General features: G+C 42.8%; 1 protein-coding gene across 1 annotated transcript in view; it reads right to left on the bottom strand.

The window, feature by feature from the left end:
• AFF3 (AF4/FMR2 family, member 3) overlaps nucleotides 1-17,427 on the bottom strand; it is a 345,281-nt gene that overhangs the window by 70,926 nt on the left and 256,928 nt on the right. The window contains exon 10 of the mRNA XM_010001439.1: nucleotides 11,304-11,344. Within this exon, the coding sequence (XP_009999741.1) occupies nucleotides 11,304-11,344 (41 nt within the window). The remainder of the gene's footprint in view (nucleotides 1-11,303; nucleotides 11,345-17,427) is intronic.

Genomic DNA, 17,427 nt, shown 5'->3' with positions numbered 1-17,427 from the left:
CTTTTTTTGTTTTTTCTTTTTTTTTTTTTTTTTAATTGAGTGGATGACAGGCACTATCTTGTTAAGTGAAAACAATAGAGCGAGAAGTTGGAAATTGCCAGGAAGCCTGGGAAAAACTGACACTCAGCTGAGATTTCATTCCATGTTTTCCTGTTGACCTCACAGGCTCTCAACACAAGAGCTCCAAGTACATTAAAGAAAGGCCACAGTCTCATTTGGTCCTGTGAACATTGGCAATATGTTATGGGGACAATATACAAGCTTGAAAGGGAAAAACCTCAGCAATGTCCCCATGCCCTGGAGGTTTTGTCTGGTGCAATGCTGTTTAACCAGAGCACTGTGAGGTTTTAAATGGCCATATGAGATTTATAGGAGGTCATGACCAGATCTCTTTTCAGGGCAAAGTTTGAAAAGTCCATTTGTCTCAAAATTAAAAAAAAAAAGAGTCTGGTATTTCTCCAAGGTTTTTCCTCTTCCTTCAGGCAACTCTTTTTGCCTGGCCAGAGTTCCTAAACCCTTCCCAAGGGTCCTTTTGATGTGGGAAATATTGTCCTAGTGTCTGCTATCAAAGGAATAATACTGAAGATACAAATATTTACAAACCCACTCTTAACTCCACATGGTCAGTATCAAGCTTATTAAGCTTTAGAAAAAGGGACATCATGACCTTAAAATAAGTGGCTTCAGTAAATCGGTATTTGAGGGGATTATTAGCAGGGAAGAGTGATGGTTATTGAAGGGAACCGAATGGAGAAGACTCAAGACTCAAACAGAAATCCCCCGTGTCCAGCTGATGGTGTGGTCACCCCACTGTGTGGCTGGCAGCTGAGGGACAGCCTGGCCAGCTGGGTGGCAGTGCCAGTCCCCCATTACTGCCCAACTAGGCTATGTCCCATCACATGCCAGCAAAGCACACTGGTGTCTCTGGGGCTGCAAAATGATGCAATGGGCTGGCCCCCCACCAAGGCAGTGTCTCCTGCGCAGCAGGAAGAGAGGTTGTCCCCTTCTAATTATGGGGGACACACTAACCTTTGGTGGTGCTTGAGTGGCCTCTGCCAGGCTTCACTCATGACAATGCAAGCTGTCAGGACTTGCCTTCTGCTGTGTGGCCTTGGAACTGGGGGCAGCTGGAGGAAACGGGTGGGAGATGAGGAGGATCCCAGGGAGGACTCCAGGCACCCTGCTGTGGTCAGGGGGGGTTGAAGAATGGGAAAAGGGCATATTGGGCAAGCAAGATGGCAAGTGGCAACACAGGCTCTGGAACAAGCTCCCCCTGGGAAACACGGAAAGCCAAAATCTTGGATATTTGGCGCCAAGTGGGGGAAGGTGCCTGAGACAGAGGCTCTGTGTCTGGTTTTCCTCTTTTCTGTCTGAAGGGTCTGTAGGAAGGAAGAAAAGGACAATGGGAATGGCAAGCAAAGTCCTGCAGGGCTGCTGAGAGCCAGGCACTAGCCACCCCCTCACCAGTGCCTGCTCCACCAGCAGCAATCACCTGCCTGGGCATGAAACAACACAGACCTCCCCGGGTACGTATGACACCAGGGCCAGAGCAGATCTTCACGGAAACATTTTAAAGTGTCTTAAAGGATCATTGCAAAGCAAGAAATTTACTTGGCAGGTCTCTATGACTTTTCTAGGGTGATGTTTATCTGTTGTGTGAATCAGACTCATGGGACTCTTTAACCCTGCTCCCCCATTTTTTTTTATTTGACAAACTGTTCATTTAGAACAGTTGTGCTTGATTATGCCAGTAAATAATAAGTGAGAGCTATTTGTGAATAATTTGGCTGCTAGATTTCCACAGAGAAGGGTCTATTCTCTTCCATGTGAATATGTGTGTGAGAGGCAGTCCCTCAGCATGAAGAAAAGTTATGTGCCTGTGTCAAGAATGAAAAAGACCTTTCAAATCTTTATTGCGATACCTAATGCAGAAGATACACTGGTATGCAAAAGAAATTTCATTAGGCATAAAATACCTACCTTTAAAAGAAGTATTTTTTTTTCCTAAAATGCCAGAAGATCGCAGACTATATTAAGGATAGCATATGTCTCATTTAAATAATACCCCATGGAAAAATAACTAATTTAATTTAAGTAATTTCTATTTATTTCTGCCTTTCAAAATGATAGCATTTTCAAGTTATAAAAAGGTAATGTCTGAACTTAGACTCTTTACACCTAGTTTCAAGCCAGACCTAATTTTACATCTAAGTTAAAAACACATAAGAGCACACAGTCATAATATGACTCTGACTGCTAAAAGGGCAGTCTACTATAAATAGAGTCCTTGAGAGAAGGAAGGTCTTTCATTTTGAAGGAGAATTTTGAAATTTCATGCCATCCCAATTCGGAACAAAGGTCTCAAATTCTGAATTTTCCCATTAAACAAAATCCCAAAAGAAAGAAATAAGAATGAAAAATAAAGCAGAAAGTGTTTGTTCTGATAATTTGTAAAGCAAATGTCACCAGACAGACCTCCTGGAAATGTTGACTCAACAAAAAAAAACAACACAAAACAACCCTTGCATCTTTGGAAATGGAGCCATTTGAGATTTGGGTTCAGGATTTGATTTATCAATGGTTCAGGACGCTGAATACCTTCCCTGCAGCCCTTATTACCAGGTTGCCAGTGAGAGTGTCAGGTGAGCTGGTAGATAGGATGGGTTGAAGTGGAACAGCAACTATATCTTGATGTCTGAACCACATGCCGGGTGCATTCCTTTAAAATAATTCACTTATGCAACATTTGGAAGTGCAAATAGGCAGTGTTGTGATTTTTAGAAGCTGAAAACACTTCCAAAGTGCTAAGGTCAAATCCCCAGTGGGTAAAAACTGGGATAATGCTACTGAAATCAGTGAAGCTATTTCATTTTGTACTGGTGAAAATGTGATCACTGAAATCTAACAGTTCAAAGCCCAGAGTCAGCTTAAAGTAAGAATCATTGCTACTGTACACTGATCAGAGACATTGATGAACCACAAAGAGAATTACTGCAGGACTTAAAAGGTTAAATGCAATTATATGGTTTAAGCTTTCATTTCATGCAGAAAAATAATATCTCTCAATCAAACTAAACCAGAAACTTGTCATTTTTCTATTTACTTTTCACAATTACCATGAACAAATGCTCCCTGCTGCCACAAAATACTTGGGTAAACCAGAAGTTTTGCATGCAAAGCCAGTTTGTCAGTGGTGGCTGAAAACTGTATAAACAAACACACCTCCTTCTCCTGATGTTTGAATGAAAGACTTTTCATATGTATGGAAAAAGCATTCCTCTTTAACCAGCTTGAGCCCTACACATAAGTATAACACGCCCTGCTTGCCAAAACTCCAAACAATGGAAATTTGGCTTCTGGGTATACCAGGAATGCAGCGTCAAGCCCCCACTTTGGAAGCTCTGTAAGGCATTGGAGTTCTCCAAATACTCTTCAGCATCTAGATTTCAATGCACTGCATAGAAAGAAAGGAGTTTGGATTTCTTATTTTCTTTTGGTAATTTTTAGGAGGAAGAAAAGAAACAGCTCCTTGGGTAGGAAGAGACTGTTGCAACCTCTAGGATCTCCAGGATTCTGGCAGTAAGACCAAGGGGGTTCTGTAATGAGCCTGTGGAAGAGTATCCCCTTCAAAATCTTCAAGAGGAATTTGGTTACAAGTGCAGATGGTGGTCCTCAAGAGAATCAGATGATTCTTTTTTGGCTCAAAATCTTGGGTAGCCATGAGACGATGCGCATGCACTGATTCTTTCTAATAAGGTAGGAAGATGAAACCATTCTCAAATGCACAGGAGTATGGGAGGAAACAAGGAGAAACAGTTTTGTGAATCTGATCCTTTTCACAGGAAGTTCTGGATGTGGGTCTTTTCCAAGGCTTTCTTAGCCCAAAACTTCTCTAGAGGTGCTACCAAACATGTCTAAAGCCTTTCAGCTGTGATTGTAATCAAGATCCAGTTTTTCTCTGGGAGGAAACCCAGGCTGTTCAAAGATCACATATTTTCTTTCACTGAAATGCAACAAAGCTAGAACAGTGTGAACCCTTCCTTGGTGGCAGAATAAATCCAACCCTTCTCCAAGAGGAGAGCAAAGGATAAAAGTTTTCCTGCAACCTACATAAAAATCAAGGCAGTCATGAAAAAAGACACTCGGATGGGACTGCATGGGTGAGCAAAGTATCTCGGTCCATGACAATGTGATCTCCTTGCAGGAACATCTTGGGCCTGATTCAGCCACACTCTGATCCTCATGGGGAAACCCCAGGGCACCTCTTTCTTTGCACCTACTCACCTTTTTTTTACCTGCAAAGAAACTGGCCATTGTTCTACATCTGTGTAGCATCCTCTTTACACCTGAAAGAGCGAAGGCCAGCCAAGGTATAGACCATGTGTTGCCTCCACTGAGGCCACATGAAGATGCTGTACTGAGGAGTCCCTTGTTCACCCTGGGCACAAGTACAGCTCTCTCATGGGACTGGCCTCCTGCAGAACATGGCTGCTGTCCTGCAGGCAAACCAGGGCTCCCCTGCCATTTTTGCCTCCATTGTTACCGAGGTCACAACAATACCAAGAACGTGGAAAAAACACTCTTGAAACTAAAATTAAAAAATAAAGAGGGCAGTAGGCAGATAGCCTGACCAGTGACAAGGGCAAAACCAGAAGTTCAGCTGGGATTTCTAACCCAGCTTTGCAAGAGGCAGGAAAGAACGACTGGAGTGAGCACATCATCCGTGGAGCTGATGCCAGAACACCCTGCTGTGCGTGGCTGATTATTGAGTGATTGAAGCTTGAAGGGGGGATCTCCCTCCATCTGCTGCATGGACTACTGGCTCACTGAAAGGGAACTGAAATTTCTCCTTTGTGTTGCTGCAGCCACTCTGGAGATTCCTTGAGCTACAGCTAGCACATGATTCACAGACACACAAGGGTTGAAAGTCCCAAGGGAACATCCTATAACTAGACCAGGCTGAGGTGCTGCTGCTTGCAACCAATTTTCCTCTTTTCTTAAAAAAAGGGTGGTAATGAAAGTTCAATGATTTGTGGGAACAGTGTGGTCCCCTTTTTCCTGCTACTGGTGCTGTGTAAACCTGAGCTCTCTTTCTTCAGAATACCAGGAAATAGGTACAAATGTATTTATAAGATGCCACTTTTGCAGCAGAGCACTAAAAATAGCACATTAAATCAATAATAGTACATGTCTCTATTCTCTTATCCCACTGCTGAAGAAAGGGAGTCATAATGTTATCAACTAATTGTCCTCCTACCTCTTTCAATATAGCAAGTTTCAGCTACCAGAGTTACTATGAAGGTTAAAATCCTCTTTGTTTTACAGCATTTTCAATGCCTAGGGGGACTGTCTTTGCCCAAAGGGAGCATAATGTCCAAGTCTCATTGAAATATCATAAGTAATATCAATAATAAGGAAAACACAGAATTCATTAACAATTTCACTGCCCACAGCTATGCACTTATGATATATGGGAGTAGTGTTCAGAGCATAAGCTCAACAATACTTTGTCAGTGCTCCTTTGACCCACACTGATGAAGATGGACAGACAGGTTAGACAAGATTATGCCTCCAAGGGTCATAAAAATGTAGAAGTTTCCCAACTGCAAACTGATTTTTCAAAGGCAATTACCTACACAATTTAACCAGACAGCCATTTATACCTTCCAGGCCTCATATTGTTAATGTTTGTTTCCTCTTGGATTTTTGCTGCTTCTCCTACACTCACTCTGTTTTTTTTTCTTTATTTTCTTTTTTTTTTTCCCTCATATATGCGCATTAAAAAAACATTCTCACACTTCTTGTCCTGGGTGATTTATTCCCAAGAAATTAAATTACATTTTTATAAGCCTGTGTTACCACAAATGATAGCTGAAGATTTGCAGAAAAAATTAATTCCTGATCTGTTGCTGTGAAGCATCCTCGCTTAGCAGTGCACCGACTCTGTCTTTCAAAAGCAGATGGAAGCAGCCCAACGGTATGATTAACTTCTTAGTCTCTGCAATTTCCTATTGCTCTACTTGCCCTAGATTTCAGGATTGACCTCCTGCTTCACTGCAAAATGCAGAGTTGCTCAGTTTGATAAATCACATGAATACTTTTTTGATCACAGTTATCTACTATTTACTACGTACCCAGTGAGGTTAATCATATGCTGAGGCACTTCATATGCTACACACATATACACTCTTTTTCCCAACAGCACTTTGCATATTCTTCATGCTGCCAGCCAGCAATGGGACCTGTTTTTGCTTTGCTAATATGTGAAAGACCACAAACCTGCACCTTGTCTCTCTTCCCCTCCACTCTAATTCTGTGATTATCCACAAACTGATTCTTAAAAGACCTAGCAAGCCAAAGAAAATACATGAGAAATTATTAGTCAGACCTTTCTTTTAGCAGCTGGATATTTTTCAAAATGCAAATGTTTCTGGGAAGTAGAACCAATTGTTTCCCCTCAAGGTATATTTGGGGAGTCATTGAGAAGGCAGGGGGTTGCCCATAGGGAGGTGCAAGATATCTGGCTGTCATAACAGCAAAATGCTACCACTTCCTTGAAGTAAAAATAGTTAAGGGTTTTGTTTTGTTTTGGTGTTTTTTTGTTTGTTTTGTTTGTTTGTTTTTTATTCTAAGCACCAAATGGATTTCAGTATTTAGCATCACTAGCTAGGGCTCAAAATCATTACAATTCCCTGGGACAGCTCTGTTCCACCTTCTCACGCAGCACTACAATACATTCAAATCATGCCTCTTTTCACTAACTCACAGCACTCTCCAATACTGGAAATAGTGTCCTATATAAAACCTGTATCACTAGATTTCCTCATTCGTGTTCTCCAACTAGGAGGGCTGAGGAAATCTAGACCATTTCTAGCAGCAGTCGCCCTTTTCTACCCTGCACCACGTGAGAGGGCTGCTACTGTGGGACACCAGCATTTCCAAACAGCCAGGCTTTCATATAAGGCATAAAAGATAAATTCATTTCCCCATTCTCTTTTCCCTTGCACAGATAATCCTGAAAGTTCAAGCTATGTGCTAATGCTTTGAGAGTGCTGTGTTTGTTTCTGTGGCAGTGAACCCCGTGTGTGCACACTCTTCTCCGGCCAACCTTTGCCTCCCAGGGAGCCCATGATGTCAGTTCTGTCACTCCCTGCTGGTTTCCAGATCAGCTGTCCTGAGCCAAGGCTTCCCCTTGGCTGTCACTGATTACCCAGACCTGTCACATGAAGCCTCTCCAGCCAACTGAGTCACTCAGCTGATAAGCTGACCACGTAGCTTCTCATGTGGGGGCTCTCACGGTGTGAAAGGCAATGTTAGTGAAAAACTCAGTCCAACACAAATGTAAGTATGTGAGTGACACAAAGCACATGAGTATTTTTGCTTGCTGCCACTGGCCTAATTACTTACTTCAGGGTATGACAAGTTTAACTGTTTTGCTTAATCACAGCTCAAGCAGATACTTGAGAACAAGAAATCTTTGGCTTGATGTACTGATTATTTTAAGGCTGCTTGGACAGCTGACTTCCCTGCTTTAAGTGATCTGTTAAAAGTCTGAATTGCCTCTTACTGGTGTCTTAATACTTTACAGGCTCACCCTCCCCAGGCCTCCTAACCTAAATGGGGTATCTCAATGTGGGTGTGAAAAAAGAAGTACCACGCTACAGAACCCACTGGACTAACCACTGATGCTCTGGCTGCTTACAGGATCAGGGGAATGGACCAGGTTGTCCCAAGTCAATCCCTTCTTTTCAGTTTTCCCTGCAACTGAGTCTGAATGTGTGCACACACACACGAGAGGTGGTGCAGCAGCACTTCTTCTTGCAAATGTCTCTCTCTCCACAGATGTGGAGCTCAGCTGCTTGCACAACCCAGTGCTCAGCTCCCCAACCCTTCACTGCTCCTGAGGACAACAGGGAGTATTTGTTTGCCCTTCAGCATCTTAAGTGCAACTGGCCAGACCCATTAGGGTAAACCAGCTTGTGCCTGGCAAAGCCTGCATTTCAGTGTCCTAACTGTGATCAAACATGGACAAACAAGGCACAGTTACACAGAAATGCTAAGTTTTACCCCTTCTGCTCAACAAGAAGGTGGACCAAAGCTCAGACAGACTGAGCAAGTCACCAACCATAATGAACAGGCTGTGTGTTAAGCGGGTCTCACAAGTAGCACCCAAGCACTGTGATGAGTGAGCTGTCTTTCCCTTATTACAATGAGAGGTGAAATTCAGAGGTGGTACAGCACTTCCCTCTGAGTGTTCAAAACCCTGCAGCAGGCCTACTTGGCCCACACTTACAGCACAGAGAAATAAAAGGAGCTAGGGGAATAAAAGTGCCCTAAGACCACTGTAAATCTTTACTTCATGGAAAATCTTATCTTGCACATGAATATGAGCTGCGAGTAAATTTAATGTGCGGATTAAGGATCGTGAGGTCTCCCTCATGGTGGGCTTTTCAGCCTAAAAAGAACAAAAGAATAATAATGAGTATTGTGTTTGGATATGATTACAAACAGCTGTAATTTACAGCTGGACATTCTCTACTGCAAATGGATCCAGCAAGCAACTGCTTCTGAATTAGTGGAACAGACTGCAAAAAATTAGCTTTTAACATCAGCCTTAAGGTCAGAGTTCTGGGACCATGGGAGTCAATAATAAAATCCATTTAGCTCAGCGGGATTAAGCAGGTTTAAGACCTGGCTTAACCACCCTGCTTACTGTTATGTAACAACAGAGCACACTGAATATTTTAGTTACAGAAATTTTTCTTAATTTGAAAGCTATTCAGGCAGTGGATGTGTGAGTCAGACAACTGAAGATACACTAGCACTATACCATTAAGGTGTATGAGTTAAGTTCTTGCTCTTCTCTGTCCCAGAAACTGAGCTATCTGCATAGCTGGACCACTTTCCTGAAGAGCACAATAAAATTAAAACCAAGTTGTGCTGTATAAACACTGAGGGTTTTTCATGAGAGAATGAAAAGCTAATGGGGCCAGTGCATCTTTCCCGACAAAACAGTCAGTGCTTGTGCAGAGCAACCTGTCTTCTGGAAGCAGAAAAGCTGTTTCAGTCAGGCTTCTGGGTCACCAATCTTTGTGTTTGCACATAAATCTGCTGGGGGTTACTGTGTCATTCTGAAAACAAGACTGAATGCAATACACTACAGAAATCAATAGCTACAGGTTTAAAAACTCTTTTTTTTTTCTTTTTTTTTTTTTTTTTTCATCCCCCCACCTTCCTCCTTTCAGTTTAGCTGTTACTCTTTTAACAGAAGCTGAAAGCAAAAACTGCAACAAGAACTACTGAAGATTATTAAAAAAAAAAAAAAAAGGCAAAATAACTGAGAGCTTTATTTAAGCTGCTGTCTCCCTTGATGCTGGGAAGTGCTGGTGCGTGACCGGGAGCTCTTAGTTGCTACTGGGACACAAGTAACAAGCAGCAATATCACAGGCATCCTCACTTTAGCCAAGACCAGACAGAAACTGCCATCACAGCATGGGTTTTTGGCCCCCTGCCCTCACGTTTGCTCACTGTAGTGAGGCTACGGGTGGCAGGGTGCCCTGACAGTCAAACATTTGCAGGGCAGGTGGAAAGCTATAGTCTCCAGGCATGCTTTGGGGGCAGATCTGAGCACAAATACTAACTCTGAGGTATGATGGGCAGCATCTCAGCCCTTTTGCCTTGAGGGCAAGGGCAGGCTGCGCCCAGCTCCCTCACCACCCTGGATGAGGCACAGACCATCTATCCATCACCACTTCTCTTTCTAGGGAAGGCAGAAAGCTCACTGCAGGGTTTGGGGCTTGTTAACCACCACCGAGGGCACTTCTGCTGAAATGTTCCTCATTCAGCCCCGGGGAAGGATGCTGAGAAAAAAACTCCATGTTTCCTTTGGTCACGGTGTTGCCCCCACAGAGTGCAAAAGCTGCTTTGCCTCGGGGGAGAGTCTGCACACCTCTGGGGAGAGGGGCATAATGCTGACTCTGAATCCTCTGGCTTTTTTGCGTTTGTCCCAGTTACAGAAAATACCCTACAACCATGCCAGTGATTTCACCCACATCCCATACATTTCACTTGGGAATTTTCTTCCTCAAAGGGGAGGGGGGAATTCTAAACAAAAAGGTGTTTGTAAACTTGGGGGGGGAAGGTCGATAATTTTGGCGGTCTTAGGCTCTGAGCAGAGAGAAATGTTATTCATCCATGCACAACATATAATTCAGGCTAAGTGACAGGCTCTGCTCTGGAGAAATCATGGCCTGAGCTGGCTTCCAGAGTCAATTACTGCTTATTCCCAGGGAGGCGGGGGGTGGGGGGCCAGACGGAGCAGAGGGGGCTGCCAACAAGGCATGGGGAAATTTACTCTGTGTCAGCCTGCATGACACAGTACCTCATTTGTGGATAAATGTAAATCTGCTAGTTCTTTTTCACAGGCACTAAAACGTACAGTTTCTCCTCCCCCTTCCCTTCCCCTGTTCCCAAAACTGGAAAAGAAATCAGGAACGTTTTAGAAAGCTACCTTATATTTCAATCAATCCCCTTTCATAAAAGTCATTTAAGGTAAATATCTGTGCAGACCTACAGCCCAACTATAACATTTACTGTGGCCCAAATCCTGAATTCCTCACTCGGGCAAGTTTCCCATTGAAGTTGATGGATTTTTTGCTTGAAAAAGAGCTGAGTAAAACCTGAACACTGTCTAAGGTTTTGGTTCCCTGCTTATCTGCCTGGAGCACTGCTGCAGTTCCAGAAGTGAAAAAATGAATTAAATTCCTCCAAAACACTAATCCTTTAAAACTTAAGGGGTAAAAAAAGGGATTGTTTTTATGCATAAAACATACAGAGAATCTCTAAGAAAAAAGTAATAAAAATAAAAAGTAATAGTAAGTAAGTAATATAAGTAATAAAAATAAGTAAAAAAGTAATTCCCAGGGAAAGGATTTGGAAAAAGTCAAAAGTGAACGTCTTGGAATAAATGAAGCACTTATTGCTGAAAAATGAGCTCGGATATGTCAGCAAACTCTAAAGCTCAGAATTTGCTGCATCATTCATGCCTTCTCCAGTAAGTTTCTTATCTCTTGTTTGGTATCACAACAAGGGATTCTGCATATTCTGGATGAAATACAACAAGACTGTGATTTTTGCAGTAATAAACTCCACACATGCATGACAAATCCAAGCATGCAAAATGTTTAACATTCCAGTTCACAGATACTTTGGGGACAAAATCCGATTATGAGTTATATGCCACAATAAATAGGGCTCAACGTTTCGTAAAGCAATTTATAGTTCATAAAAATGACAAAATGTACCTGTCAGATAGAACGCGGAGAGCAGATCTCTGTGCTGCCTGCTGGAAGAAAGGGCAGAGATGTTTATTTTATATTCTGACTTGAAAATTACGAGCACAATCAACACTTTAAAAAATGCGCTACACACATTTTTGTCACGTGTCCAAAATGTTAAAGTACGAGCAAAGTAGCAGAGAGTCTATAGTCAAATGGACATTCCAGCCTAGCAAATGTAAGAACACTTTGTTAAGTAAGCCATAAACCAGAAGATTGTCAAAGCACCACACGGTATTTGAGGTCTGAACTACTCTATTTAGGCGATTTTTTTCTGCGGGTCCCTGAAAACTCAGCAGGGCTCATTTCTCTGCCTTCCCCTCTCCCCGTTTCCCCACTCCCACTCCCTCTCCTTTACCATTAGTCTCCTCCCATTCTTCCACAGAAACAAACATCACATATTTGGTTCCTTTTGCGATGAAGCCCGTAGCTATAATCATAAATTTTGCAAAGCTTGCCAGAGCTGCTGCAGACTTTTCGTGGGAGCTGCCATGTTAATCTGCTGGCATCTTTTGACTACACAGTAGAGGATTGACCTGTTGCTGCTTTGCTCCTCAGTTTTTGTCTAGTACAACTCTTTGTATGGGGTGGGGAAGCATGGTGCTTGTTCTTGTGTTAACCGGCAGTTCTGGGAATAGAAATCATACCCTCTCAAGTTTAATAGGACTCCCAAGCCTATCCCTGAGCTAGTTTGCCACTTTATTATTATTATTCTTTCCCCTCCTTCAATCATTTCAAGTGGTGTGATTCATGGCTTCGGCACAGTAACCAGCTGCTAAGCAAAGATTAAATCCATAATGTTTAGAAAATCTACCTTAAAGCCTCCATTATGCCCAGAGCATCCCCTCCCCAGCTGTACCTGTCCAGGCTGTGCCTCACCTGGCACAGAAGGGACACAAAGCTAAGCAGCAGTACAGAGAGTCAAGGGGCAAGGAATTAAACATTGATTTTCTCTCTGCATTTATCAGTAAATACTTTTTTGAAACCATTCTCCCTGGCTTCTCAGGCTGCTGGGGGCTGCATCCCTATTGCTAAACAAGCTGCACAGCTTGCAGGCATCCTGCTCAGCACCAGAAAGCATGGAGGTAGCCCTTCCGGCTAGTCAAAATGCTGCTGACAGGCTGCAAAGAAAAACTTGATAAAACCTGACTGGCGGTTGCAGTTATGGAGCATTTCACAGAAAGCTATAAAAAGATCCCTTGAGTGGATCCCTGCAGATCTCACAAGAGTGCAGAAATGCTTTGGGAAGAGTTTCTACTTGATTTTGGAAGCAGAAAGCAGAATTTTTGCTCTGTGAACTTCCTGGAATAACCTGTGCCTCTTGGATCCCCTGAGGAGCAGTAGTTTGCGATACGTCACACACCAAATTGTTGGAAGACAAGGTGGCATGACTTGCAAGGGGGCTTCTCCTTAGCGTTGACTTCTTGCAGCAGGCAGAGAACCCATGAGAAGGACTGGAAATGTCCCAGCAACTCAAGGGGAGTGTGCCCATGGCACAAACATGCTGCTTTTAGCGTTAGAAAAATAATATGCTGAGTCTGGTATTTTTTACTGTCTACAGGTCATTCTATTTGCAGGCGCTTTGGATACAACCCCATCCATGCCATCCAGGCCACTGGGTACAAGGCAGGTTTCAATGGGAGCAGCCACATTCCAGTCCATCCAGCTGGCACCATTTTTACTATCTCTTCTGCAAGGGGCTTATTCTGACATTTTCATCCCGCTTCTTGCACACAAATGCAGGAGAGACCCAAATCTTAGGTTTAATAATGTCTTATGGCTTAATCTCTTCCTTAATGCCTTGGGCCAATGCAGTTTCATCTCCTCCTACATTTAACCACCTTCATTGGCACAACGCTAAGTCCATTCTGAGCTTCCAGCTGCCCAGCTTCAAGGCTGAGGCCTATGCTGTGTTATGCCTTTGTCTGCAAAACTCGGGAACTTCCTTTCACTGTCAAAGCCTTTCTCCTCAGCCAAGTTGTGTAGGCACCATCCAGGTCACCCCTCCTTCTCTCCCACCAGCAGCCAGGTCTAGACTTTCCCTCACTAGCAGCCACTGCGTGGCAGTGCTGTTTAAGCTGCTTCTAATATTTCCCACTCTTGGGTCAGGCCATCACAGGTGCTCATGTGGGTGTGCAATGCAACAGGTTGAAAAACTGATCCAGCTGAAAAATAACTTCTTTGTCTTTTTCTTTTTCCCTGGGTTAATTGCAACCTGGATCTCTTCTCTGAGCTGCTTCCCCAGGGAGAGGGTTGCACAGCACAGGATGCAGGGTCAGAATGGGAAAGGGAGGGAGAGGGCAGCATGCGAGGGGACCTTTGCTACTGAAACAAAGGCATGTCCACCAACAAGGTTGCTTTCACCTGGCACAGCTCTCTGGGGAGCTGCAGAGCTCTCCTGGAGCAAGGTACAGAATCACAAAATTGTCACAGTTGGAAAAGGCCTCTAAGATCACAGAGTCCAACCGTCCCCCCAGAAAAAAAACAACCAACACAAAACAACAAACACAAAACCAAAAAAAAGGACAACAAACCAAGCCAAAACCAACACACACAAAACCATAATCACACACCCCACAGAACCACCACCAACACATTAACGTGGTGCCAGCAATAGCCAGAGGGCACTGAAGGAGACAGGCTTTCTGTAACCACAGGTCTTGTAGACCTTACAGAGACCTCAAGAAAGCATGGACTTGGATGACACTAAAAGCCCCTAACATGGTGTGGGAAACTGTTCTTTTCTTCCCCACATAAGTCTAAACAAAATGCCTTTTTGTTTATGACACATGGGGAGGTGGGGTGTGTATCATTCTTGTATTTCCCTAAAATCCCAAATTTTGAGAGAGGGAGAAGAGCTGGATAGTTTCTCTTCCAGTCTTGATGAAAGCTACTCTCAGGAGGGAAGAGGAGACTCCTGATGGTTTGGCATGCTAACTGAGCCAGGCCATGTGGTGTTGGACTGCAGCCACAAGTTCCAATCTTCCACCTTGGTATGTCCAGTTGTCGACAGCTTTGAAAAGGTGATCCCTTCTGGGCAAGAAAGTGGGTTGAGATGACAGGCAGGGCAGCAGAGAGAAATGTACAAATGCTTTTCAGTGAGATCATTCTACTTTTTCAATTAACCTCTCATTTTGAGTCCTTTAATAAATGTCCTGCTTCACCAGGATGCAATGAAGATTGCATGGGGAAACTCAGTCTTTGCTTGGTGGTCACACATTCTGTAAATGAGACTAATTATTTCTTTTTTACACCATTTGAAAATACAACCATGTTTGATTGCATATTTATGTGACTCCCTGAGTTGGTAATGGCCCCATTTCTAAATGAGGGGGGAATAAGATCCAGTCTCAAGTTTACGCTTCCTCCCTGGAGAAACAGATCTATTGCCTGCAACAAAAGGCAGTTAGCAACTATCCAGCAATTTTAATTCTAGCCTATATTGCTCCCCTCTCCTGGAGAAAGTGAGCTGTTGTAATTAAAGGTAGTTACCAGTTCCCAAGCAAGTATAAATAGTTGCAGCCACTAATTACAGTCTGCTGTCTTGTTCCCCTGCTAGAGGACTGAGCTACTCAACTCTTGCTTCTTGCTAACAGGTTTTTTGTGACCCCATTCAAACTCACTCATGAATCTCCATGGTGGGTCATGAACCATACTTTGAGAAACTCCCAGCTACAGAAATGGCTTTCTGTGATTTATTATGTTTCTAATATGCTGGTTTTGTCTATGTGACAATGTAAGCAAAAGGTTGGTACTTAGTATCATATAGTGCCTGCATGACTATTTTTTTAACTGCTTGATTTTGATTGTGCTATTTAATTTGCGTTTTATTTTACATTGTTAACAACTTTACTGAGGCCTGCTCATCATCCATTAAGAAAGATGAGAATATGTTCTACAGTCTGTCTTATTCCTGGAAGTAAGTGACTCTGCTAGTTATAGAAATTTGGGATAAGAAATAATTTTGAAGTTTGATATTACTGACAGACTTTAAAGATCTCTAAAATTTACCACTAAAGGTGCTTTATGGGAAGCTTAATATTCTCTTGATAAGTGATTGAGTGTGTTCACCAGTAATGAATATAATAATGAATTTTCAGTTTTTGGACTCAGTGGTGTTACTGATGGAGGAAGGGTCTCCTCAGTATGAACACGGATATTGGAAACCAACTCACTGCATAATAATTTTAATGCTGAGTAGGAAACAAGGAAGGGGAAAAAATAATCACTTAGGTGAGTCAAGTACCTGGGGTAGAGAAACCATCCTCAGTAAATGAGATTAGTAACTCTGTTTCACTACATCAAGAGATGTAAATTACAGGATACTGGCTGGTTAGGCTTCTTTGACCCCCACCTAAGTTGGTCACAGATACATTTAGGGCAGAGTTTCATTGATCTGCCTATATTTTATTAATCATTCATGAAAGATTCTAGCTGTACCCCAAGACTACTTGGACAACAAAAGTTTTCAGCCAGCAGTTATGTTCAGGTTCTCAGTCTCCAGAGATTGCATCTCCTTTCTCCATCCTTTATTGCAATGAGCCGGAGCTTGGGAACATAATCAGCAGATATTCAGGTTTCAATGTTTGTTAAATGAGCTAACAAAATTGCTTGAAGTGTCACAAGCTGCAATCTGTTGTTGAAGGGAAATCAAAGAGGAAATTAAATACTTTCATTGTAATTGGGACTGAGCAGTGAGCTAGTTCACTGTAATTGGGACTGAGCACTGAGCAGAACGGGCTGAATACAGCTATGGGGCTGAAGATCTAAGAGTATTAAGAGTGGTCCCCAGAAATATTTTTTCTATTTTTTTTTCTTTTTTTAAAAATTATTTTTTAATTTTTTAAAAAATCTGGTTGGAACAGAATTGCTTCATAAACTGCTGGGCTGGGAATGCAGGCATTTTTTGGTTAAGAAGCAAATGAGAACTACTGCAGAATGTTCTGCTGGGCTTTGAAAAGTATCTTGGAGGCAGGCACTGCAGGTTGACTATGGATACATTTTCCTATACCTCACCCACGGCATGTGCTGGCAATAAAGGCCAATAAATTGACTGCTGGCAGATTCAGACATTTTGCTCTCCATGTTTCCTGTCCTGTGGATTAACTGCTGTTACTGCGAGACAACTCAGTTCCAGCAGTTGTATGGAGTTACACCACCTGTACCAGAGGCTTCCCTGAGATGGCACAGGTGTACACAAGGTGAGAATTTGAACCATTTATTTGGTGACAGTGTAACAGTATGTGCTACCTGTGCATGAGTAAATTGCATTGCTTCCAGAACATCTTGTTTGCCTTCCTTGGGCAGTTGGTGCTGCCCTGGAACTTTGCAGTTTATGCTCTAAGTCAGGATCTCCCCTATTAGCGACCACCCAGGCTGCTGGATGTCAAATTGGACTACAGTTAGTGAACTGTAGATGCACTTTTTCCAAGCCAGAGCTAAGGAAAGATGTCATTACTATATACTGTCGCTTGGGAACTAGACCAGAACAAATACTTTTATATCTGTCTTCTTTCACGTTTCACTCTTCATATGTCTTTCGTGTTGATTCTGTTTTAATTTCCTAAGGTTTTGTTTGTTTTTAGCTTAAATGCAGCTTATTCCTAAGCTACTAAAGCCAGGAAGAAATGGTGTGAATGGCACAACCTGACTACATGCCATAACTTGGGTCCCAGGAGCTCTCCAAAACTTTTTTCTGGTTTCACATCTGGGAGCTGTTGTGGTCCAGGAGCAAAACTTCTGGATATGGTAAATCAGTTTTTCACCTTCCATGTTAAGGTGTGAGTTTGGCCGAAGCCTGTTTATGGGCACCTTCCTGTGCTGGAAGTTACACCTTTGCCTGTGAGATGGAGGTGCCTTCCAGCCTCACAGCTCTGCTCTCTGCACAGGTATTTATAGACTGGGATCAAGGCAGCCACCAGTCCTGCTTTAGACAAGCTTAGTTCATTGCACAGACATCTTTCAGTCCAAGGCATGTTTTCTGAAGATGCAAGGCATCCTTCTTCCCTGCCTTGAAACCTTCCATTTTCTACTGCCTCCCCCCCCCCCCCTCTTTTTTTTTTTTTTTTTTTTTTTTTTTTTTTTTTTTTTT

Source organism: Chaetura pelagica, unplaced genomic scaffold, assembly GCF_000747805.2.
Source record: "Chaetura pelagica isolate M959 unplaced genomic scaffold, ChaPel_1.0 scaffold377, whole genome shotgun sequence".
Classification (NCBI taxonomy): Eukaryota; Metazoa; Chordata; class Aves; order Apodiformes; family Apodidae; genus Chaetura; species Chaetura pelagica.
Note: the sequence above shows the minus strand (reverse complement) of the source record. Positions and strands in the feature narration are given on the sequence as shown.